This window comes from Vidua chalybeata, chromosome 14, assembly GCF_026979565.1.
Source record: "Vidua chalybeata isolate OUT-0048 chromosome 14, bVidCha1 merged haplotype, whole genome shotgun sequence".
Classification (NCBI taxonomy): Eukaryota; Metazoa; Chordata; class Aves; order Passeriformes; family Viduidae; genus Vidua; species Vidua chalybeata.
In genome coordinates this window covers 12,495,851-12,521,596 of record NC_071543.1, presented here as the reverse complement: position 1 = coordinate 12,521,596, position 25,746 = coordinate 12,495,851, and the positions used below count along the sequence as shown (strand labels likewise).

Here is a 25,746-nt window from a genome sequence, read left to right as displayed (position 1 = left end):
AGCCAGACTGGCGGTGCTGTGCACCTGCTCTGAAGAATAGAAAGCCTGTGGATGTGTGTGAGTGTGCTGGGTGTTCTTGGGACTGGCTGCCCTCGCTGGTCCCAAAAGGTTTGGAGAGTTTGTACTTATTTTTTATTTAAATCCCAGAGCAGAACAAAACCTAAGGAATGGAAGGGGATAAAATGAGCTGAAGCCAGTGTGAGTATGCAATGTGCCTGTCCTTGTCTCCTCCCTGAAGGAATGGGTACATGGAAAGAAAGGGGTGATGGGGTGTAGATGGTGGAGAATTTCCTGACCATCCACTTTCTGGCACTGTTTCAGTCTGCTCAGAGAGTGCACTGAAATGAGAGCTGGGTTATAAACAGCAGCATCCGTATGGATCGCTGTCCCTTCCGCTCTGCGACGACGGCAGCACCGGCTCATGGAGCAGGCGGTGTTGGGCAGGGGGTGTATTTACCCAGCCACTTACCTGAGCTCCAGCAATGCACTTCAACATCACTTAGCCCTCTGGCAAGTTAATAGCCTGCAATCTCTCCTCATCTTCTTAGTAAAACTGACCCAGGTGAAGTCCATGCTAACTGGGCAGAGAAAAACTGTTTCTCCCAGCCAAATGCTGGCACCTACAATCCGGTCCTGGCTCCAGTGGGCACTCTGTACTCCTGCCCTCCTGTTACCTTGCAGCCTGTTTCCTCACCCATTTCTCCTGTGTGTGTACTCTTCTGACCCACATATTTTTGTTGCTGAGCCCTTCTCTGTGTTTGATGCCTTTTCCTTGTGATGGGGAACAGCCAGTTCTCTCTGCACACTTGTATCTTCTCCTTTGTTTGATCCAAGAAAACCATTAAATAGCAATAAAAGTACATCAGCAGTGGCACTCAGAAGAACTGGCTTTTCCTACTCTTCTGGCATTTTGCATCTTTGTCCCACTTTTATGCCTGATTTGAGATGACATATCAGCTGCTCTTGGCAGGAGGTCTGTAAAACATCACTGGCACTCCTGGGACGTGGTGAATGCTGCTCTTCAGCAAAGCCATCAAGCAGCACCTCTGTGTTCTGCCCCTGCTGCATCTGCCAGCCTTCCATGCTAAATATCACTGTGCATGTCCATCTCATCTCAGGCACAGGTGACAGGAGACACTTCTGCTGTCAGGCCGACTGCAGCTCCCAGCAACTCCTGCTCTCCATAGCCAGCTGAGTGTTTTCCCCTATATCTCTTCTCAATGCTTATTTATCTTCCACCCCAATTTGACAGAGGAGTATCCAGATAAAGGAACCAATTTAAAAATTATGGGGAGTGTGGTGAGAGAGGAGTTTGTAAGAGGCTGATTTCTTTAGAAAATTAGACTAAAAATAAGTTTAATAATGTTTTACTGAGCTTTTGCTTCAAAGCAATCTGCTGTGTCTCACTCCTTCCCGCTCTGGGCTTCTGACTGCTATCATGTTCTTGGCTGTAATTTTCTCTGCACTTCTAGGAAGGCTGTGAGATCTTTGCTAATCACAGAGGGCAGACAAACCTTCCATTTTAAAGGTCTCATAATAAGCAAAAAAAGAGAAGGAAGTCATGCAGTAAAAGGCACAGAGCTCCAGTAAATCTGCCGTGGAAAGATGAAAGCTTGCACTCTGGTAGACAACATTTGAAGTGGCACCTCCAAAGTCTCTGGCAGGGTGTTAAGCCACCACAGCTGGTGGTGTGAGCCAGTTACCTGATAACAGCCAGCTCCCCCTGCCATGTCTGATGTGGGGGTGGCACAGCACCTCAGATCACCACACATATCCAGGGACCAACTCCACAAATGCAGTAGTGGTGAAAAGGACATGGCTTTGAGTTCCCTTTATAAAATTAGCCATATGGTGCTGCCTGAGTCTCCTGCTTGATGGAAATAAGGATCCAGAGAAGTGAGGAGTCGATTGCATTGTAGAGATTTGAATGGCCTGATGTCTGTGTCCTTTACAAAGCGGAGCACAGCCCCAGTGCCCCTTCATCCAGACCCTCAGGGATGGATGGCATCCTTTCTCACCAGTAGCCAAGTGGTGCTGGATGGTTTTTCATAGAGCATCTCTGCAGAGCTGTGCTGAGCACCATCAGCCTGACAGCCAGGCAGGAGAGCACTCTGGTATTAATTAACTCGTCCTGCCAAGAGCAGGTATTGATTTGCTTTTACAGGACTTTGATGAGTCTTGATTATGATTCTATGGAGGTAGGATGGTTTCCTGCCCTCAGAAGACTAGAGCAGCCATAATTATAAAATAATTGTGCTTGTTTTCTTCTAAAGTAGTATTTTATTATTTGATGAATCTCTTGTTTGTACTGAGTAGACAGTACGGTTTCACAAATGACTTGTTTACTGTCGTGCTTTGATTTATAATTCTCCCTTAAAATTTTAGAGGGTGGGGTTTTTTCCCAGATATGCATTCAAATTACTGTAAAAGTAGGTCACATCATATTCGTGCAGATGTTCCCCTTCCCCTCTAGCTCCAGCTCCCCACTGGTAGGGTATGGGCTGATGATAAGTTTGTGCTGATGACCCAAGGCAGCACTTTGCGAAAGGTGAACCAATCTCATAAATCTTTCACCGTGATCCTGCTGTGTGTTAAAGGCTTACGTGTAGTTCGGAATATTAATTAAAGACAGTTAAACGGCACTTTTATTTAAACTATGTCCTTAGTGTCTCCTACCTAGAAGAGAGGCTTGTTCTGCATTTGCCTTGCACGCACAGTCCCCTGAAGTGCTGGCTGGGGTTTGGGGACTGTGGCTGGTGTGGGAGGGTGCAGGTCAGCCTTGCTGCTGTGCCAGTTCTGATGTCCCCTCTGGGACTGTCCCCGAGCTCAGAGGAGAATAGTGGGAGGGGTCTCTCCTCCTGCTCTGCTCCACCAGGGCTGCTGCGACCTGCCATGAAGCTGGGAAGGGATTTATGTTGGTTTGTGTGGAGAAGGGAGCAAAAACAGGGTAGAAGCACAGTAAAATAAGGCAGAAGTTGGTCTGGCAGCAGCTGCAAGAGCAAAGGGGGTCAGATGTAGCAGGAAGCAGATTTATACCACTGTTTCCTCTGCACTGAATAGGAGTTTTCCCTTAGGAGGTTTTTGTGGAGAGGTGCAAAGAGCTGTTAAGTCATTAGTGCAGTTTCCCATTGTGGCAGCATTATTCCCTGTTATCTCCACTTTATAGCTCCTCTTTCTCACCAGTGACTACCGACCCAATAAATATTTGTCCTGACTGTATTATCTGCATCCCAAATGCTTACCTTGTCCTCTGGCATGCAACTTAAAGACATTACAGCCCCTTTTTCCACCTGACAGGGAGAGTCTGGCGAGTGCTAGCCGCTAATGCCAGCTTGGGAAAAACAAATCCTGACCTTGGGTTAGGACTGGGCAAGTTTTCCCCCACAAAAGCACTTTTCTTCCTTCAGCTTTTAAACCCTCGACTTCGAAGACGTCCTTGACAAAGCAGCTTCTAAAGCAATCTCCCTATTTCACAGCACCAGCTCTTTGCCTTCTTTTTTTTTTTTCTATTCCATTAACTCGGTGTTTTGCAGCCAACACTCCTGTTAATTAGGTGCTAATTTATTATTCCAGCCAGCTGTTTCTACTGTGTAACCCACCCCTCCACACAGATACACCCCAGGCCGGGGCTGTATCAGGGCTGAGTCTCAGCTCTGGGGTTTGGGTGTTCTTCCAGCCATGGCATGACTGTAGGCTGGGTGACCAGCAGCCCCACATTAGCATCCAAGGAAGACACCAAGGCTGCCCCTGGCCATGAAGGAGGAAAATGAGGTCCTGTGGAGACTCCGGGGATGTTTTTCAGTGTTTCCTTCCCCAGTTCATGCCTGTGCATGAACCTCTACTCCAGCATAGTCCTTTCCAGGCAAACCATCTCCATGAGCACTGACAGGATCTTCTCCTCGGGGGTTTATGTCTCATGGTCAGTTGGTTTTAAAGAGGTGTGATTGCTAATTGGAGCACATGCCATCCCTCTCCCATCTGGACATCCTCATGTCCATTAAAACCCGACAGAATCTCTGTGGGGGAAAGATGAGTCACACTGGCAAAACTGGACAGCAGTTTTCTTACTCTATTCCTACAGTTTTTTCTTTAAATATTCACGGGAGCTTTTTTGATGGAAAATCAAACTAGTTAAAAACTCCTGAAGAGAGGAGTAATTATCCAGCTGGCTCTTGTTAGTCCATTTCATAGCTATCAAATACAATGTTCTCCTAGCTCCCTGCCCTTGCTTCAATTCATTAATTAGTGATATTAATTAGTTGTATTAATTGCAAGCTGATACTTCTAAAGCAAAGGAGGCTGAATGCAAGAATGTGGTTCATAACCTCTCTGTGGATGAGTAAAGGTTTCTTTCTGAATATTGGAGGTGCCCTGGAGAGTTGTGGAAATGCCTGCCAGGTAGCAAAGGTGGCTTTGTGCATTACTGCTAGCAGGAGCATCCTACAGTTTGGAAGTTAAAATATTTATTTTAATGATGTTGTTTGTATGTCCAGCTTCACAGCTGCTGTGCTGCTGCCTCCCAGCTCAGTGGATGTTGTTCTTGCCTCTGTGTTGAGGACATTTCTGTTGCTCAGCATCCTGGTGTGCCCTTCCCACCTCCCCTCTCTTGCTGTGGTGCTCTGGGGATTTTGTCATGCTGTGGTGAGCCCATGTGGCTTGAGGGCTCTGCTAGCTCAGCTCTGCAACTGGTGTTGGAGAAGATGGTGAGTCCTCCTGACTCCACACCACTGCCCCGAGGGACGTTTGTCATGGCTCCTTCTAAGCCATATCAGATTGAAAGCCTGAGTCAGCCCCAGTTCCCTGCTCTAATGCCAAGAACAGATCTGTTGTTGCCCGTCCTGAAGGTCCACAGTTCAGTTCCACGTTTGTTGCCAAAACAGCAGCGTCCCTGCAGCACGACTGTGTCAAGTCCTTGTGGTCTGGTGGCGTCAGTCGTGTCACTCGAGGATACAGCACAGTGTCATCGAGCCCTGCAACGACCCAGCCTTAGCAACGTGGTTGAGGTCATTTGTGTAACCAGATGTGCTGAGGCTTTAAGACAGGCTGGCGCTTGCTGTGAAGATGTAAGGGTGTATCATGTAATTTAGGCTCTCAGGTCTTTTGCGTATGCGACAATCGCTTAAGAGGATCATTTTGGTCAAGGAGAGCAAGGCACTGCCATCAAGGAAGAGAGCTCTGTGGAGATGGGCATGTGAGGAGACAGGTCACAATGTGGTGACAGAAAAGGCTGAAACTGCAGATTAACAAAAGATGGATTTGTGTTGGATTAAGCACTTGTGTTCTTCAAGCAGTTCTTTTGTCCGTATACATTAATGGCCCTTTAGACCTGGCAGTTGTGCACATTTTAGGGGTACAGCTTTTTGGGGGTCTCTCTGCAAGGGGCTGCCGAGGTGGGACTGTGCATCTGCAGAGTGGGGCTGCCTGTGGTGTGATCTTACTGGGCCATGGTGTGATCCTGTGCTGCAGCTGGGGCCATGCTCAGACCCCAGAGCTCAGTAAATGTTCACCTGACTCCTTTCAGTGCTGATATACAGGCAGAGGCTCACTAGGTAGTTAACACTTTCCCCCTGCTGTGTGTTCTCACAAGTTGGGGTACATTGGTGATTTGACAGCGTTTCTCCCTCATGCTGAATATAAATCAGCATTTGGCACAGTCCTGCAGGACTGCAGTGCTGCTCGGGCAGAGCAGTGGAGCAAGTGCTGTTAGTGTGCAGCCAACATGCTGCTGGCATGCTGAAACCTGCATTTCTGCAGTGTGCCAGCCCCAGCAGAGTCATACAGCAAACAACCCCTCTTGTCCTCACAGACCCTCAGCCCATCACCTGGACCAGACAGTGGGTGGGTGCTCTGCCCCTCCAACTCATCGCTTATATCTGCCTTGGGGACCAGCTCCATCCATGAGGTGCCCTGATGGCCTGGTGTGGACACAGGAGCCCGAGCTGGCCCACAGTTAATTAACTATGAGAACCATGAATTCTGTAAAGCTTCACAATTAATTTCTTAGTTTCTTTTTTCTTGCTGTTTTTGTTAATGAATTCATTCCGTATGCTCATGGAAGTATCCTGGTGAGGCTTGAAGAACTGAATTACAGGGGGGGGAAAGCCTCTCATTTTGCACCAGCATTTAGCTGATGAAATGTAAAGATGCAATGAGCTGATTAGTGATTCTGGTAATGTAATTAATGCCTCTGTTCTTTCATACACGCAGAGCTGGAGGTCGAGCTGAGTGCTCAGTGAAAATTTGCCCTGGATGCGCAGTTCAGTGTGCTCAAAATTATTGCTCCCTCATTATGATTCCTCCAGTAATTCCAAATTAAAGTTGATATACTTGTAAACGAAATGCCTGTGAATTGCAAGGGCTGGAGAATTCGGTTGCAGGACGGGAATGTTAATGCCGTGATCCGCCACAGACGGGGCAGGGAGGGGCTGTAGCAGAGCAGACACCTCGGTGGCTGTCGCTCCTGCCAGATGCAGAGCTGGTGGAGGGGCCTGTCTCAAATCCTTGTCTGCACGTCCCTGGCTGCTACAGGCAACCAGCCTCATGTGGTTCTTCACTTACATCTTCTTAACATCACAACCATCATAAGCCATTAACGTAATTCCCAGTCTGAAACCAAGCTTGGATGAGCTCATTTTTCCATGCAACATGATTTTGACATGCCTTACATGAAACTTTTATCTTTTTTTTTTTTTCCCTCCCCCATTTTTAATAAACATCACATTATCAAAATATTAGTGACGCTGGATTTGCCACCGTTGGTTTACCATAGATAACAGCATGGAGTGTTCTTCCCGTTCAGATTCAATAGTGCATGACAAGGGAATCCAATTTGTTCAGATTTAGATGACATGCCTCCAATTATGTAATTCCATTAGGAGGTGCCTGCAGCCAAGTCTGTGCTCACAGTCTCAGCAGACATAACTCTAATGGGACGTGTTGCAATATTGCTGTGTGGTAAGCACAACTTTGATAGAGAGCACGACCTGTCTCTCCCAGTCGTGTTTGTGGGAATGGAGAACACAAAAAATGACCCAGCTGTACTTGGGGCTCTAATCTGGCAATAAGTTATGTCACTGCAAGAACAAAGCTTTGCAATGAAAGGTGAATTTGCAATGGCTATATATTTTATGTATTCAAAATCAGTCAGTAAATGCAGCACTTTGAATATGATCTTATATTCAATTCCATAAATGGAAGATATATTGGTTGCAGTTTTTTCTCTTGAATACCATCTCAGATTCCTATGTACTTGGGAATGTAGGATATTTATGAGAATATAAAGCAGTGATGAAAACATAAGACTAAATCATAGCACAGTTACAACTTGCTTTAAATTATTAATCTTTAAGAAGCATGATAAAAAATTCTGCTATGCAAATTCTGTGGCAGTGGAGTTGGTGTACATATCCATTACCATAGAGCTATCTAAATAGTGGTTTTAAAATAATTGTGTAATGTTGATGCAGAGTTACAGTTTCTGCAGGCAGGAAAAGGCAATTCTAGTGGCAGATCTGTCTCCCCAAGAAGTGGGATGTAACACCACTCATAAATAAAACTGTTTAGATGAATTTAGCATCACTTGCAAACCAGAAGATTTCTGCAACGCCTTTGGGTAAAATGGCTCAGGCAGGATTTGGCAGGGCTCAGCTCTCCAAGGGCTGGGAAGAAGCTGGATGGGCCATGTGGGGTGTATTTTTGGTAGAGGGTGCTAGACCTGTGAAACTGAAGAAATTTAAATGCATTTAGTAGCAATAAAAAGGTCAAAGCTCTGACAACTGTGTGACGTGTCTTGCCCTGTGTTTGGGCTGGACCTGCAGACAGGTTTTTTCTGCAAAGCAGGGATGTGAGCAGTACCTCTGTTGGCCAGTACTAACTAGGGTTTGGCCAAACAGGTAGTATTTAAATATATCACTTTTATTAAGAAGAAAAGCTCCCTAATCCTTGCTCTGGGAAAGTATGAGTGATAGCATCACTACTTTCATAATCTTTTGCAGTTCTCACATGAATATATGAAAGAATTTAATAATGTTCTAGGTTAGAAAATGATCATGCATATGCATACATCTTTAAAATCTGTCTTCTCTGACTTTCTTTCCCCTTACTTACGTCAAGAGAGGAAGCCAACAAACTACTTCAATGTATGATGCATCCAATATCACCTTTCACATAAACAGAAAAAATATGCTTCCTCTGTTGATGTGATGAGACCAGGATGCATTTAAGTGTCTAGAGAAAGTGTCATTTTGTTTAAAATAATGTGAAGAGGAGCCTAGTCGCAGTATATTGAAATGACTTATGGGGGTGCTGCTGTTTTAATGACAGAATGGGGGAGACGCAGCTGAAGGTGCTGCTGTTGTGCCTGAGCCCTGGCCCAGATTGCCACTGCTGGGATCTCTTTTGCACCTGCTGCTCTTGTCCCCATCCCTGCATGGATGCTTTCCCAGAAAAGCCCACTCAGGTGGCGTTTAGCTGTGCTTTGTTCTGGCCCCTCAGTGGATTGCTTAGCCAGCAGATACAATGGAGTATATTAACCTCAGTTCAAAACCCAGTGTAATTTTGTGGGAATGAATTGTTCAGATAAATTTGGTAGAGCAGTTTCTTAATCTGGTAAATGGGGAAAGACAGTGCTGCCTGCAATTTGGGAATAAATTAGATTATTCTAGATTAACCCCTCCAGGGATGAAGACATAGGAAGAAGCTGTTGCTGCTCAGACAGTCGATTTTCAGGTTTATTTATCGCAGCAATCCAGCTGCCAGTGTGACTGAGAGCAGAGCCTGAGCTGCTGCCATGCACTTCACCATGCTCTGGAGCTCCTTTTGCTGAGTTCAAATGCAGAAGCATCAATCTGCTGCAAACCAGGCCACGTACCCCAGCACTGGGGGCACTGGACACTGCTTTGGCTTCTCTCCCTGGGGACAAAATACCCAGGTGTGTTTCCCTGGGGGTTCAGGAGTTCATTGGAAAGTTTTGTTAAAGCAGCCGCACTCCAAGACAAGCTCAGTCCTCGGATCCCTTCCGATCTACGAGCGCCCTGTTTGGTTCCCTTTAGGATGAGGTTCCCAGGTGGGCTTAGAGGAGCACCACAGATCTTGCCACCTTCACGCTGGATGCCAGCGTGGTGCTGGATTAAGTGACAGTGAGCAAACCTGCGTGCAAGAGGCAGAGCCCACGTTGCAAATGTTTTTGTGCCTGAGCATCACTGCCTGTCTGCAAAGCTGGCTTTGGCCCCTCCACCTCCGAAGCTCCAGTCCATTTCAAAGCAAAATGGAGAAAGACTGGGGTTCAAAAGATACATGCCTTGGCCTGTGCAGCATCTCCCTTTGTCTGATCCTTGCAGGAGTACTTCCATGTCCCAGAGGTGTCTGCACAAGCTGAATGGTGAGAGCAGAGCTGGTGGTCCCAGCCCTGTGCCAGCACAGCAGCATGACAGGAAGGGTGCCCTTCCTTGGAGACCTGGCTCAAAGCTGATGCTAACAGTGAGAGGAGTTATTGCTCAGCTCTGCTAGTGGCAAGAGGAAATGTTCAGTGTATTACTTTCTGGGACACCTTCCCAGAAAACGTTTCCTTGTCATAATTGCCGCACTGATGCCATAAGCCCCGGCAGCAGCTCCCTTTTAGTGGAGATGAATGGAGTGGAGTATCAGGAAAGCTTTCCAGGATTCAGTTTGGTCACAGCCTGTTAAATCAAGAGCCTGTTCAATGAGGGCATCATGTGCTCCTCAGCCTGGCCACACACAGTTAAGAGGGACGGCTGAAAACTCACTGTGTTTGCTGCTTGAATCTGAGGATGCTGCTACATCTGTCCCCCAGGAGTCATTGAACTCACACTCTCTCCTAGTGTGTTGTCTGAACTGGATAATAAAGCTCCTCAAAGCAAGGACCAGATTTGCTGTGGTACTGTCAATCCAGGAGATGAATATTCCCAGGTCCTCCTTGTCCTCATCCACATGTGTGGCTCCTGTGTCTTGGATTATATTTCATATTTCATATTTCATAAGAGGGGGGAAAATAAACATGTAAAACTGCAACTCTGATCTTAAGCATTGAGGGTTTTTTTGGAAGGATGGTAGACCAACAATTAATGGAAAAGCTTCTGGCTTTGCTACTCTGTTGTTCCCCGGTGATGTGGGACCTGGCACTGGTGGATCCTGAAGGGACACTCATTCCATCCTGTCCCTTCCCTGTGGGGGCACCCTCTGAGGGGACTGCTGAGTACACCAGATGGGTAGAGGAGGAAATCTCAGGACTTATAACTGATATGAGTGGAGTTCACTGAGGAGGAGAATGAGATACACAAATGGTATCAGGTCCTTCATGGAGATGGAGGTATCAGGATCACCTCTTTGCTCGCTTGAGTAGGGCAGTTCCTCAGTGCTCTCCCACTCCTTATCTGCCACGCTTTTTTGATGTACAGAGTTGTGCTCCACTTTGTTTCCTCATTGGAAACATTTGCTTGGAGGAGGACAGCTTGAGTTGAATTTCCCAAAATTTCCCAACTTTCCCAAAGCTGTGCTCTCAGCATTGGAGGGTTGTGGTGTTTCAGATGGGTCAGGAGATGCAGTAGAGACAGAACTTGAAGCTGATGATTGGTGAACTGTAAATTTGAGCTGGAAAATGTGGCTGTACCGTAAAATTCAGGACACCATCTGTTTCATTGCTTACTTGCAGTAACGTTTGTACTTGATAATTAAAATGTCACACGCATTTTTATCCAGAATAATCCATGGAGGAGTAGAACTGTGTCTTCTGAAAATCTTTCAAGAGATACTCACAGATAGGAACAAAACTGTTTCGAACCATCTCTTGCTGCACATAGAAGAGTTTTGCTTCTTGCCTTCTTTGCTTGTTTGTTTGTGTTTTTCCTTTTTTTCTTTCATATTTTGAGGACAAGGTTGGGGGAGTGGGAGCAATGGCAGATGCTTTTGGAAGGAGCTGTGACCTTAGTGAATAACCCTACCTGTCATGTGGTTTATTTTGCTTTAGATTTATCATACTGGGTTTATCATGTCCCTTCTGGCAGGGGTAGGATATCTTTGGCTTCAGCTGAAATCAGCTTGGTTGTAAGGGTTTCTCAGCTAGCCTGAGCAAGACCTCCCTCCAGCTGAGGGTTCAGTGTGCTGCCTGCTTGTTTGGCTGTGGGTGGTGAGGGCTGGGAGCTCAGGACTCAAGAACTGCAGTGAGAAGCTGCTCAAAGAAAGGTCAGATTTTGACCCAAGCTTATGATACCCTCACAGTGAGAGAACCAGAGTAAAGGATGAAGCAAGTAGCACTGTTCATGGGCAGTGGAATTGGGTGCTTTTTCCGTAGCAGTGCCAGTCCTTCAGCAGCACAGAGGGGACTGCTCTCATTGCCCAGCCCAGGTTGTTGCCTCTCTGTGGTGGCCTCAGTTCAGCTGCCACTTTGGCTGGAGTTTGCTTCATGGCACTGAAAAGATGGGGAAATTGAATTTGGTTTTGACTGTCTGCAAGTAGGATTTTGAATGTCTTAATGCTACAAATTAATTAAACATAGAGGGAGCATCTGAAATTCAGAAAAATGCAATGTGTCTGAGCTGATGTTGGTGCTGAATGTGCTGTCATTGACCGCCAGGAAAGCATCTGATGAGGTTTTGCCAGCTCAGTCTCCAGTTTCCAGGCACACCACGAGCTTGGACTGTGTGGATAGTCCTTCTGAGCACAACACAATGGACACATCCCTGGGTTTGTTCAGGGCTGTTGTACAAGAGCCTAAAGTGTCATTTTCTTTTAACATGGCTTTCTAAGGGCATTGTCCTCACTGATTCAGACTGAGTAAGATATACTTTTACTAAATGTTTGGGGTGGAACTAGCAGACATGGGAAACAAGATGTTCTGCACATCTTGTAATGTTTACTTAGTCTTGCTTGCTTAGCTGATGTAAAACCCCTCCCAGCTGAGCTTTGACACAACAAATGCATCCATGGAGTTTTCCTAGAAATGCAGTCTGCTGTTCCATGAAAAATTTAAATCCAGTTATGTCAACTGCGTGTGAATACAAGTTTTAAAATCCTGGTCTGCTGGGAGCCATTTGGAGCTCAGTGTGTAAAGGTGCATTGGAGTGTGCCATCAGTAAAAAGTCAGGATTAAAGATGAAGTCTGCAGCAAAACCACAGCCAGTACCCCAGAAACACTTCCAGCCAGGTGCTTTCAGGGCTGTCTCTCATCTTAAATCAAACATCCCAGCATCCATGCAGACCTTGTATGTCAGAGCTCAAGATGTATCCTTGCAGGATGAGGTCCTGTGCTTCTGTCAGGAGACTGTATTGTAGTGTGTGAGGGAGGGCTTAAAGTGTTCTAATTGTCTGCTATGAAATTGCAGTTTTGTTCCCTGGAGTAGAAAAGTGAGTTTAAATCATTAACGCCACAAGTCTCAGTGATGATTACGGAAATGTTTGCAAGTGACTTAATCAGTATAGTTTGTCTGAGTGGCCCATTTTAATATTATTGCACTGATTAAGTTTTCTTAGCTAATATGTGTTTCATTTCCAATTCAATTAAATGAGAATCCCCTTCCATTACATGATATTACAGTAGTGCCCTGGTGGGGCAGGAGCACACTTGGTATTTTCAATTGATACAGATTTCTTCATTATACAGTCTCATGGTGCTCAATGGAATCAATGAGAGCTGAAATTAAAATTGCAGAAGTTGCAGCTGTAAATACACTGTCCATTCCTCTATCCCTCTTTTGGCAGCAGGCTGAGAATTACATTAGTATCAGTTCATTAATTACATTGCAAAGATGTTTTCAATAGATGCTTGCTTTTGACAAAATTTTAGAAAGACTGGGAAGGATTTCCCCTGGATTTCTGTATGCACAATAGTCATGATAAGCAAAATATAAGTTGCACTAATGTGCCTTTTTTTATATGCTATATATCCTCCATTTAGTTTTTAAAAGCCCTTTTGTATAACCTATCGTGGGATGTATTAACTGGCGTACGGAAGATTATCTGCAAATGGCTTGTGAAGGAATTACGTTCTTTCGTGTGAGCCAAACCTCCTCCTTTTATGTATTATTGAAGAGAATTGATTGAGCTCTGATATAGTAACAAATGATTTTATAAATACCTCTCTGGAGTTAATTCCCCATTGTGGGAGATGCAGAGCTCTTGGGGCTGATAGTACGATCTTTTTTCTTGAGAGCTCCAAGGTTTCTCCAGCGCTGAGGCAGGGATGTTCAATAGTAGCTACTCTCACGTACAGAGGAGTTGGGAGGGGTGTTCAGGCAGCGATTATGAATTTGCAGTGAGTGCTCAGGATATAGGATAAATCACAACTTCTAAACACACATTGATATGTTCATAAAGAAGACAAGTGTGCGTGCCAAGCTGAGACAGGAGCCCTCCACACCCGCTTCCTCCTGCATCGTATTAGCCACAGAACTTGTAAATGAAGCACACAGGGTTCAGTGATCTCCTGCTTCCTGTGGGTGGCTGGCAGGACGAGTGTCCACAACCCTGGGGGACCTTGGGCAGGTTCGCTGTGACAGCCCCCAGCTCATTTCTCTGCTGTTGTGCAGCTCCATGCAGCCACGTGTCAGCTCATGCCCTCTGCTTGCACACGCAGAGCCTGTCTGAAATACTGGTTTTACTTGATTATTTTCATCTGGTCAGAGAGAATGTGGCTTTGCGCATTTAAGACATAGCTAAAATATATATATGGATATAAGGATAAAGCTTTTTTATTGCTAAATACATGCTTTTTATAAACAAGAAGTTGGATTTTTTTTTAGAATATAATAAATATTTTAGCATAGTTATTCTGGCTCCATAAGTGCAATGAAAATGTTAGCCTTGGCATATCAATCGCGCTTTACAGATGACTGTAATTTCCTGAATGTCAAAACTCCAAATTTCTCTACTAAGCAAACTTTTCAGTGGCAAAATAGATTGCCTCCATAATATATCACTGTGTGCAAGAAAAAATGAAATCTTTATGTACTGTATTATGAATCAATGAGGCATTAAGATTCTTGGAAGGGTGAGTGGACTCTGGAAAATGAAAAACTGCCACTATTCCATCTCTGTAAACCGCTGCTTATGGAGTGTAGGCTTTGCAAACCTCGATCTTTGCCACCACAGAAATATCAGTTACACGTTGAAACTAATTCCTGCAGCAGCATTTAGATGGGGTAAATACTGTTGTAAAGATCTGATTTATAGCAGCATCCTGTGGTTATTCCCCAGCTCTGTTGCAGTGGCCTCCTTTTCACTTCGGGATGTCTGCCATGCTTTCTAATGAATCCGTAAGAGCTCTGTGATCAGGGCCATGCTGTACCACGCCTGGAAGATGTGTGTGATGTGGCTCCAGGACCTCCAGGGGACAGGAACAGCTCCTCACACCTGGAGTAGGAAGGTGCTCCTGGCACTCTCTGAGTATCAGAGCTCAATGTTTCAAAAGACATCCTTCAGACCTTGAGTTTTCTTAGTGTGTATTAAGAGTAAGATTCAGCTCTGCCTCCTGTTTATTAAGGGATAATAGCCCTAGGCAAGAAAGGCACTTTCCAAAGCCAAGGCCTTGCATGCTGCTGAGACCTCACAAATCCAGTGTCACCTGTGCTGCAGCTTGTCATCCAGCACGATGGAGGCATGGCACACACTGATCCTCCTGTCACCTTCTCTCTCCTTTCCTTGCATATTACCTCCTATGTCCAGCATGGGGGCTCCACACCACTGCTGCTCTCCATCCTGATGCCTCTCTCATATAACCAAGCTCATGAGGTGGGAAGCTTTACTGCTCTAGATAGGCTGTGATGGAAGCTGGGTGCTTCCAAAGGGCAGTTCAGTCCTTTATCCAGCAGGTCAGGTGGGTGGGATGGGTCTGGGCCCCTCTGCCCAGCATTGCCACCCTTTCCCATGCCAGACTCCAGGGTGGAGGCAGAGGACTGGGGACTGGCACCAGCAGCTGAGTCACTCTTCTGTTTGCTGAGTCTAAAAACAGAAACTTGCTTCTCTTTTTATGCACTGCTGAAAAAAAAGTAATTTAAAAGGTCACTATTCTTGCTGAATTGGTTTTGAGCAGGGGTATCCTGCAGAGATCTTAATAATACAAGCAATTATGAAATTAATACCACTCTGGCAGATCTGCAGGGCTGCTCTCCCCTCCGCAGGCAACACTGTGGACAATTATTTTGTGCATGAGGGTAGCTGGGAGCATGTGCATGTGTGAGGCTGCATATTTTTTACTTATTTAAAGCCTTATTTTCATTATCTTTGTTTGCATATGCCATGCCTGCACATATATGAATGTGTACCTTGACCTGCTAAATCGCTGCCTTCCTCTGTGCCTGAAATGCTTTTTTCCCGCAGATCTTTCATATTTGGTAATTTCACGGGCAATGATGGGCTGATGTAATTGCTGTTCTTGAAAAATCCAGCTCCTTTTTATGGGTTTCTCTGGCACTTCTCTCCTGCTGCCGTTGCTGTGGGTAGGCTGCTGGCTTCCTACCCCCACCATTAGTGTTTCTAGACAAAACATCTCTGTGATTCATTGGGTGCTGATAGAAGTGAAAACATAATGATTACTTAGAGGAAATGTAAATTTGCATTTGCTAACAGCTTTAATTCACGGTCCTGAAATACTTATCTCCTTCCCTTCCAGGCCCTTTTTCAGAGCTAATGCGTTATTTGCTTCTGCCGCCCTGAGACCCGGAGTAAAGGACTATAGTCTAGGTAGTCTTGCAGGCTGCTGCAGAGGAAAGGGGTGTTTGTTCCTGTTTCTCTCCCTCCCCATAATCTTTATCCATCACTTCCTTAATGAAGAAGGGATTTATTCATTTAGATTTTACTGTACTTTGAATTTTGGGTGAGGTGGACCTGGAAGTTTGGTTTCATTTAAATGCCTGAATAAAGAGAGGTCTCGTAGGAACAAGTAGTAGCCAGCCCAGGGTGCAGCTGGGCCTGAGCTGCACTGAGGTCTTTGGGGAGAGGAGAGAAGGGGAGCAGTCCTGTTCCCATAGCCCTGCTCCATGGTCGCCTCCTTGCACGAGCTGTGACAGTGGCAGGGGAGGCCCTGGCATGGGCAGCCAGGCTGCAGATCCAGATGCAGGGCATGGAGGCAGCCGTGGAATACTGGGCATGAGATCTCCCTGCAGCTCACGAGGAACTCGACAGCCTCCCTTGCTCCTCTCCCACTCCCAGATGGGGTTTGTCACTGCTGTCTGTGGGGCTGGGAGGCCTGGGAGCAGAGCAGCACTGTGGGAAGCCCATGGGCAATGAATGCATCTCCACTGCTGCCTTTGCCATCCACATCACTGCTGGGAAGCATCTGGGACCAATCTAGAGTGGATGCCAACATTTGATTCCCAGCACTGCCTCAGTAAACTTGCCAAATATTTTGGCCTCATCTCTGTGAGTTATGCTGCGGGAGCAGCTCTTGGCAGGAAAGAGGCGTTCTCATTTTGGGGGGAGTTCCAAGCAGGGATGGTTGAGGCAGGACAGGCTCTCACCAGGATGCTCACCCCTGTCCTTCTGATTGTGTCTCTAGGTGACAGAGTTTGTTAAGAATCAGGATGAGTCACAGTATTAAATGAACACTTTGCCTCTCTCTGAGTGATCTCCAAACAGACGCCTGACTCCAACAAATTAGGCAGCAGCGGTATTTCTCTTGGAGGTACAATTTGTGGTATTAGCAAATCAAATTCTCAGTGGGCCACTCTTGATGGGAATTAACCTCAACTTCTGGGAGTGAAGCACTCGGCGCCTGGCATGGTGTAATTGAGTTTGACTTCTCAGAGAGATGTGGTGGCCATGATTGATCGGCTGGGAGACCCTCTGCCAGAGATTAAAATCCATCAGCAGCTTTGGAGCCCACGGGGAGGGTTCCTAAGAGCACAACAAGGAGTGTGAGACTCGCACCGTTCGCGTTCCTGACCTTCCGTCATTGTCTGTGACTTTGCTGTCAAATAATCCTGAGCAGGATCTTTACGTTTTCCAAGTGGTGTGGGATGAGGGAGAAGTGCAGGACACTGCCTGTGACACAGTTTCACAGTTTCTCCACAGTTGCAGGGAGCAGTGGAGGAGAAGGAGATGGGATCTCAGATCTGTGCGCAAGGCCACAACGTAGGAGCATCTTCCTGTGGTCAGATGAGCTGAGACAAGTTACCGTCTCAAAAAAACACAAGCTTAAAAAGCTTTTAAAAGAATGAGTGTGTGGCTATTCTTTTATAAGTGAGCTCTCTAGACTTTTATTCAGCAGCATGAGCAGTTTGTGCGGGGAGGGGAAGGACATGGATGTCCTTGTGCTGCTTGCTGGCTCTGGTGATTGTGCATTGTTTCTGGTGCTGAAGTGCCAACCCTATGATTATTTTTCTTTTTTCAGTAGGTCCATCCTTAATCCTTTGCATCATATGCAGAATCTCTGCTGTGGGGTTTTAGTTTCTTTTATTTGCATTTCTGATGGATGTGGCACAAATCTGGTCTATCCCTTTGCCCCTGCAACTTCAGAGTGAACTTTTCTTTCAAAATATCCATCTCCACCTGGAGCAGAACCTGATTTCACACTGGCCTATTAATGTACCACAAAGTCCATGAACTGGGATGGAAAAAAACCCACACAGATCTGGAAACTTAACAAATTCCCTTGCCTCCCTCATCTCCACTGAAAGAGATGGAGACACTTGTATAAATTTGCCTCCCATTCACTGCACAAGCCCCGTCTGTGACTCCAAACGTCCTAGCCAGGGTTGCCATCTGGCTGGGCTTGACCTAGATACAAATGGGTGTGTTTGAGTGAGCTTGAAGCATAGCCTTACTTGTGTATGGTGAATGGGACTGCCCCAGTACTTTCTCTGAAAATCATAGCTCTGCTTCCCAGCCTTGTGCTGAAGCTGTGTTTTCCTGCATTAGTTTGCCCCAGGGAACAGCCTGTGGGGGAGATGGGGATGTTTCTGGGGCTGCAGTGCTCCCTGTGCAAAGGCTGTAGGTTTCTCACCTTCAGTAACCTACAAAGCCCTTCTTGCTACAGCCTCATTTCTCAGCAGAAATGGGAAAAGGTCACTCAGTCCCTCACCTACTAATCCACTAATGCATGTAATGGTGAGTGCATGTTCAGCTTTCAGCTCCCCTCTCCAGTCCTTACCTCATAGTTCCATCAAGCCAGGCTCAGGTTTCCTGGCTGAAGCCATGGCAGCTGCCAGCATCTGACCTCCAGCCTCCCTCGACCTCAGCAGACAATTAAACAGTGGGGAAGTGGGGTTGGGGTGAGATGTGTTCTGACTTTGGGAAATTCTGACCCATTTTGATGCATAATTAGAGTCACCCCCTCCTCACCTCTTTAGTTCTGCACAAAATTAGCCCCCTGAGCACTGTGGTGTGGGTACCTGCATATCCCCTCCCTGGCAGCTTCTCCAGACTCTGAAGTCTCTGGCTTTACTCAGTGTTGTCATCTCCTAGGGTTTCACAGTTCCTTACTTGGACTTCAATTTTTTTTTTTTTCTCTATTAGAAGTTTGATGCAAGTATTCCTAAAAAAAAAAAAAAAAAAAACTGATTAGGAACAAAAGGGAATCTCATTCTGCCCCTGTGTTTGGCAGAGGTGGGGAAAGGGCTGGTAGGAATGGACTGTGTGACCACAGGATCACAGGATTATCCTTCAAAGCAAACAGGTGCAGCATGGGGAGCAAACTCAACATTGTGGGACTGCTCGGTCCCCACATTCCTCAAGGAATAGCAGTGCTCAGGGAGAGACCAGAAGCAAGTCACTGTCACATCATCCCACATTCCTGATGCCTCCAGGGTCAACCTACTTTGTGAGTTGCCCTTGAGCTCCCTTTCTCTGCTTCAGGGCCACCCAAGTTCATCAGAAAGGCCACGTTGTGGTGAGTGCAGCTCTGAGTTGGAGGGATGATTCACAGTAGTTGGAGCTCTACCTGAAAACGTGTTGTTTTGGGCTCTGAAGCACGTGCTTCAAGGAATGGGCAGGAACTCAACACCCCCTTGGTAAGACAGAAGAAAGAACAAGCTGTTACCTCCAGAGCTAAAAATAATTGCAAAGCTTCATGTCTTCCTCAGTTGCAGCAGAATGATGCTCCAAGTGCTGATGGCCAAATTCATCTCTGGCATGGCTCTGAGTTGAGGATGCATTAAAGCTTTTGTGACTTTCTGAAGCTCAGTTCAGGTGAACACAGAGCAGCACGGCTGCTTTCCTGGAGCTGCCATGATTCCTAACTCAGAGGAGAGGCTTGGGGCAAAAGCTGATGTTCCCAAAAGGGTCAGTGCCTCTTCTGGTAGAATTTTAATAGGCAGGAGAGAAATGCATAAAATTGCTGAGATTGGCCCAGCAACTGACAAAGCATCTCTCTCTAAGACATCTCATTTTTTGAAAGCAGGATTCATCTGGGAAATAACAAGGTGGAATAAGTAACAGCTGCAAGCCTGTTTCAGCGAGCTGTGCTTAGGCCAGGGAGAATATGGGCCGTGCCTGGGGCATCCCATGAGTATCCCTGCCTGGCATCCTGAGCTCAGGGTGCTGGGGAAGCCCAGGCACCTCCATGCTCACTGCAGAGTCCAGTGAGCATCTTAACTCAGCCTCATCCCCCCAGTCTCCCTCACTGCAGCATTCCCCTGGCAGGCACAGATGGAGATAGCTGCCCAGAGGAGGCAGCCCAGGCTGACAGTGCTCTGTTACAACACAGCCTCTTCCACCAACACAGGAGTTTTTATTCATTCTTTTGTTTTTACAACAGCAGCCAAGGGAGACACTTTGTCACTGCCTGTGACCGAAGAGCACAAAGGGAGAGTGGCTGGAGAGTTTGAACTATAATAAAACGCTCACTGTATCGATCTTGGCTCAGGATTTGTTTCCCTTCTTGCATTAACTCCCCATTGATTTCTGTGATGACCTTAGAGCATACAGTCTGGTTGGCCTTCTCCTTCAGCTGGTAGCACCCCTGTGCCTGCAGCCTTCTCCCCTGAGCTGAACTGCTCATGGACCAGCTCATACAAGGGGCTCTGGGGTAAGCAGAGCTTTGCTTTTGCCCCCCACGGTCGTCAGAGGTTTGTTGCTGTATGTTAGTTGCTATAGTTAGAGGTTAGTGCCGTATGGTTGGGTCATAATTTTAGTGCAGTGTCCCAGTAAACTAGATCTAAGGCTCAGGAGTCCTGGCAGAAGGTAAAGAAGGTTTGTCCCAGAGATGCTCCATTTCCCCGTGCTGGGGATCCTGACAAGGCTGTGTTGCTGCTGCATCAAAGGAGCCTGAGGCACAAGCATAACCAGGGACAGCTCCTGCTCGTTGGAGCAGCTGGTTGAGGTGGTGCTCATGGAAAGCCCTTCCTCTTTGCCAGGATGGGTTCTCCAATGCTACCAGAGACCCACTGAGATAAGACAGAGCAAAACTCTCCCCCATCTCTGCAAGGGACAGTGTGGGGTTAGCAGCTGCCACTCACTCATGAAAGTGAGCTTTTTTCTTGCTCCCTCTTACCTCCAACTCTCACTGTGAAATCATTGAATGTCATTTATGTGGAAAAGGACCTTCTTTGGGATCGTGGCAGGAACTTTTGCTCCCTTTGCCTGTGTGAATCTGTGTCCAAATCCCTCTGAGCAGGGGGGTGGCAGCAGCAGTACCCCAGGTGAGCATGAGGATGGGGGTGGTGCTGATTGTGGTGTCCCAGCTCCAAGTGTTGAGTGCTGTTGTTTCCAGCCACTGATGCTGTAACTGGGCTCATTGGCTTTATTTGGCTTTATTGTACTTTCTACTTAATTATTCATGAGTGTGGATGCTCTAAATAGGAAGAGGAATGGTGATTCTCCAGGTTTTCTTTCCCTGTGCAGTTGAATCCTTTTTGTGCTTGTGATTCACTTTTTAGGCTGTTCAAAGACAATTTTCTGTAAAACATTGACATCTAGTGGCTTTTCTGCCAAAGGAAACGACAGCGAACAAAAGTTTGACTGCAAGGTGACCAGTCACAATGTCACTTGAGAAAGCAAATTAATGTCCTTCTCCTCCTTACACAGCACCAAGGACATGGCAATCACACCCCAGGGGCTCAGGGCTCCTGGGTACACACTCCTTGCTGTCCTCCTCCTGGAGGAGTAGCCTTCTCTGGCAGGACAATTTGCTTATTGAACTACTTTAATTCCATTTGCTTAAGCAGATGGCTGGTATCCTAATGGTGTTCCTCCAGCATCATCCAGGTGAGGCCATGGTCATGTTAGTGGAGGTTCAAAGAGCTGTGTCCATCTTCAGGCTGTGATGGTGGACAGCATGGTGTTTGATGGTGGATATTAACGTGCAAACCAGAGTGAACTCTGGGCAAGTTCTGTGGTTGAACTTGCAGCTTTTCCAGCTCGTGGCCTGATGGGTTCCCTGTGGCAGAATGTCCACCACATGTACTACCATCCTTGAAAATGTTTTCTCTTACTGTTGTAAGAGAAATGCAATGCTGTAATGCATCCTTTAATTTCTTATTAGTCACTTAGCTCTCCTCTCTCAATATTTCAGTCCTGTATCAGATGAAGGCAGGAGAATAAAACAGGATTTACATGGGTTTTGCCAAGGTCCTTGTTAGGGTGGAACTGGTTTGGGGCTTCTGGGCACGCCCCATTGATCTGGCCTGTGAAAAGAAAGGTCCTGTAGGAAATCCCTTCCTCAGAGGTGTTATGCTGCTCTGGGGCTGGTGCAGCTGAGACCCACAACTGCTCATCAGGAACATAGCACGGGCAGCTCTTTGCTGTCTGTGGAAACCTGTCAGTGAAGCTCTGTTGTACAAGAAAATCAAAAGAGCCAGAGCTGCCTGTGTCCTGCTTGGGCCGTGACTTACATCCTGGGAGGTATTTCAAGTATTCTCCCAAGGTCTGGGGCGACCATCACTTGCAGCACCAGCAGGAGCCTGTTGCCACATGGACAGCCCAGCACAGAGGGGAGTTGTGGGTTCCCTTGGCCTCTGCAGAGACAACAGTTGTTAAGCAGAGACAGCTCTGTGTGTGTGCAGGTAGATGCAGCCCTTCACCCTCCCCCCGGGGACTTGTTCAGCCGTCCTTCACCCTGCGGAGGTGAACTCACAGAGGAGCCTCTGCAGCAGGGCTGCTGAAAGCCTCTTAAGTGCATCTCCCTGTTTGTATTGATTTTGAGCGTTAATGCGCTCTGTGCTGGAGGCACACGGGACTAAGCGCTCTGTTTTCCTCTCCCTTGGCAGGAATTTCTACTACATCACCATCCTGCGTGACCCCGTGTCCCGATACCTGAGCGAGTGGCGCCACGTCCAGCGAGGAGCAACATGGAAGGCGTCCCTGCACGTCTGCGACGGCCGCTCCCCGACCACCGAGGAGCTGCCCAGCTGCTACACGGGGGACGACTGGTCGGGCTGCTCCCTGCAGGAGTTCATGGATTGCCCCTACAACCTGGCCAACAACCGCCAGGTCCGCATGCTCTCCGACCTCAGCCTGGTGGGATGCTACAACCTGTCGGTCATGCCCGAGGAGCAGAGAAACAAGGTTCTGCTGGACAGTGCCAAGGAGAACCTGAAGCGCATGGCCTTCTTCGGCCTGACCGAGTTCCAGCGCAAGACTCAGTATCTCTTTGAGAAGACTTTCAACATGAACTTCATCTCGCCGTTCACGCAGTACAATAGCACAAGGGCCTCCAGCGTGGAGATAGACAAGCAGACTCAGCAGCGTATCGAGGCCCTCAATTTTTTAGACATGGAATTGTACGATTATGCAAAAGACCTGTTTTTGCAGCGGTACCAGTACATGCGGCAGAAGGAGCACCAGGAGGCGCGGCGGAAACGCCAGGAGCAGCGGAAGATCCTGCGGGCGAAGCAGGCGCACCTGAGGGAGCAGGGGGAGAACAGCTCCAGCACTGACTACACAGGGAACGTGGAGCGGTGGCGGCGATAGTGGGGGGCACCTGCCAGGCAAAAAAGAAGCAGAGCCCAACCCAGCCTGCAAACCGGAGATGACAAGTGATGCTTCTCAAGGGTCTGAAGCAAAAAGAGGTCAAAATGTTGCCTTTGCAGTTGCCTTTGCAGTAAATGTTGTACTGTACGTGGAACACTTAATCTTAGCGTGTAATTAAATTGTCCTTTTTAGGTTTGTTGGATTATTTATGAAATACAGGAGCCATCTCGGCTCATCGGAAATGTTTGCTTGGACATTTATTTAAAAGAAGTGAAAGAAAAAAAAAATCCTTAAATTAGTTATGAGTACAGAATGGGATGCTGGAAAATATTTATGATGCTCGGCTGCAATCTATCTGGGAAGCAAACTCATTTCCTAATAACGAGCATTTAGCATACTCTCACAATATAGTACATGAACAAATCCTTTTCCCTTTGATTTTATCTTAATTTTATTTCAATAAAGTGTTTTCAAGGGCACCAACTGCTTATGATATTACCAAGTTAATGAGAGGACGATGAAGGGAACAGTAAAGGTCTAGAAAAATTATCGACTAGTTTTATGTATAATATTGGCTTTTAAAATGAATAGAAGTAATTTCTCTAGTTATATAAATATTTAAAATTTTAAACTTTTTCTACCTACTGCTGTTTAGAGTTTTAAGCTTGGTCTATCTCATATTTAAAAAAAGAAAAAAAAAATTACTTACTTTTCTGAACTCGATGCCAACGTTATAGACACTGTTTCCAGAATTTTTCAGGGCAGTATGATTTTAACCATTCTGGAAAAGTTACAGCACATTCTCATGTTTGTTTCATAAAGCCTTCTCCAAGTTATAATCCCGTGACAGTGTCTCATTTTAAGTCTTTCTTACCCATTAGAATACATAATGCTGAATTTATCATTCCTTAATAATTGGTGGTATAAACTAGATTAAATTATGTTGCTGATATTTGTGTAGTGTCTTTAAAAAGTCATAAAACTCTCTAATCCCAGCAATATTATAAAGAGAATTGCTCAATGGAAGTAGATTTACACTTGAATTAGGATTTACTTCCAGTAAATCTTTGCTACACCAGATAAGAACAGGGCTTTTTTTTTTTCCTATGCTCTTGAGCCCTTCATAGCGATGACAGATGAGGACTGAACATGACGGAAGCCGGTTTTTCCATAGCCATAGTTACAGGAGGAGAAGGGTGTGTGGTGCATGGGGTGCAGCAGCTTGCTCCCGAGCAGGCTCTGCTGGGGCTCGGTGCGGGGCCGGAGCTGGAGCGGGATCCCCCGCAGCCCTCGGGCCTCCCCCAGACCCTCCGGGACAGCAAACAGGGCACGTGGTGCGAGGGGCTCCTATAAATCTCTATGCAAAAAAAAAATACAAACCTCTGCAAGGCTTGGGCCAGACGTTCAGCAAGCTCAGAACATTTGTCCTGCAGTGCTCCCGAGCTTGGCACTGAGCGGAGACAGCCAGGAAGGGCCCTCTGTGGGCCCAGGGACACGATGCTTACAAGGCTCACTTGCACTGTTGCCTTTCACCTGTAATACTCTATACACCATGAAGGCAGGGGGCAGAAAATGAGGCAGAAGGCTTTAAAAACATCTTACGGCTCCACGCCTAAGTTACCTGGAAGTGGTTTTACATCTGATGTTGTGTGGCTGCCTGGGGGCAGCAACCCTGCCAAGGGCAAGGGGAGAGCAAAGCAGCAGCAAACCAATACCCTGCATTAGCAGCTTCAAGAAGAGAATAACTTCATGTACAGCAATTTTTTTTTTTTTTTAATGAGAACTGCAGTTGCCAATATGATGTCTCAGTTGTATTTTGGTTTTCACAGGGGAAAATAATTCGCTCTTGAAACTGAAAGGCACTGCTGTAAACAGGACTTAACTGTGGGTGAGCTGGAGGCCTGTTGCAGGAGGTGCATCTTGTTTTTATGCTGTGGTGTGCATGGTTTACAGAGACTAGTTGCATTTTCTTTGTGTATACTGTTTATTGTATATAGGGGATGTACGAATATAAGGATACCATTTTGTCATAACCATATCAAATTCTACTGATTTCCACCGTAGACGCTGTCTTATTGTGTAGATTTACAGGCCAATCCACTGACTTTGATTGTGTCATTTAACAATAGAACTGATAAATAAAATTTAACTACAGACTTCTGATTTTCATGTGATTATTTCTTTTTCTGACGATGTGTTGAGAGCTGCACAGTTGAGAATGGATGGTAATTCTGACATGAGTGAAATAGCAGTTGACAGCAAGTATGGGAATTTGAAGTCATAGCTTTTCTGAATTGTATTTAAACTACAGCTTTCAAGGGCAAAACCACTTTGGGCTTTTGTCTGGTTCAGGAGTTACTGCAGAGGTTTTGACTTCTGAGCAGCCCTCAGAAAAACAAGCTGTGATTTCTGGTGATTTAAATATGGTTGTTAGTGGTCTGAAGCATTAAGGAATTATTTCTCTGTGTGTACATTTATGTGTGTGTACATATATGATGTCTTTTATATCCTTTATGAGATACCCAACCTCTATGTTGACTCTGGAGGATGCTGCCTAGCCACTGACTTCCAGTGCATCCCACTGTATCCCTTCTGGGGACACAAAAAAATAAATTGACAGAGACACCTTCCACGGTCCCAGGTTGCTCCAAGCCCTGTCCAACCTGGCCTTGGACACTTCCAGGCATCCACAGCTTCTCAGAGCAACCTGTGCCAGGGCCTCACCACCCCCACAGAGAGGAATTTCTTCCTGATATCTTAGGTGTATCTTCTCTCTTTCAGTTTAAAGCCATTCCTCCTTGCCCTATCCCTTCATGCCCTTGGCAAGGACTCCCTCTTAGCTCTCTTGGAGCCCCTTTAGGCACTAGGAGAGGTGCTGAGATCTCCCCA

The 25,746-nt window shown here is 46.4% G+C and overlaps 1 protein-coding gene across 1 annotated transcript in view; it reads left to right on the top strand.

Annotated features, from left to right (window-relative positions):
• HS6ST2 (heparan sulfate 6-O-sulfotransferase 2) overlaps positions 1–25,013 on the top strand; it is a 128,179-nt gene extending 103,166 nt beyond the window's left edge. Inside the window, exon 2 of the mRNA XM_053956132.1 lies at positions 22,155–25,013. Within this exon, the coding sequence (XP_053812107.1) occupies positions 22,155–22,857 (703 nt within the window). The 3' untranslated portion in view covers positions 22,858–25,013. The remainder of the gene's footprint in view (positions 1–22,154) is intronic.
• The last annotated feature ends 733 nt before the right edge of the window (positions 25,014–25,746 follow it).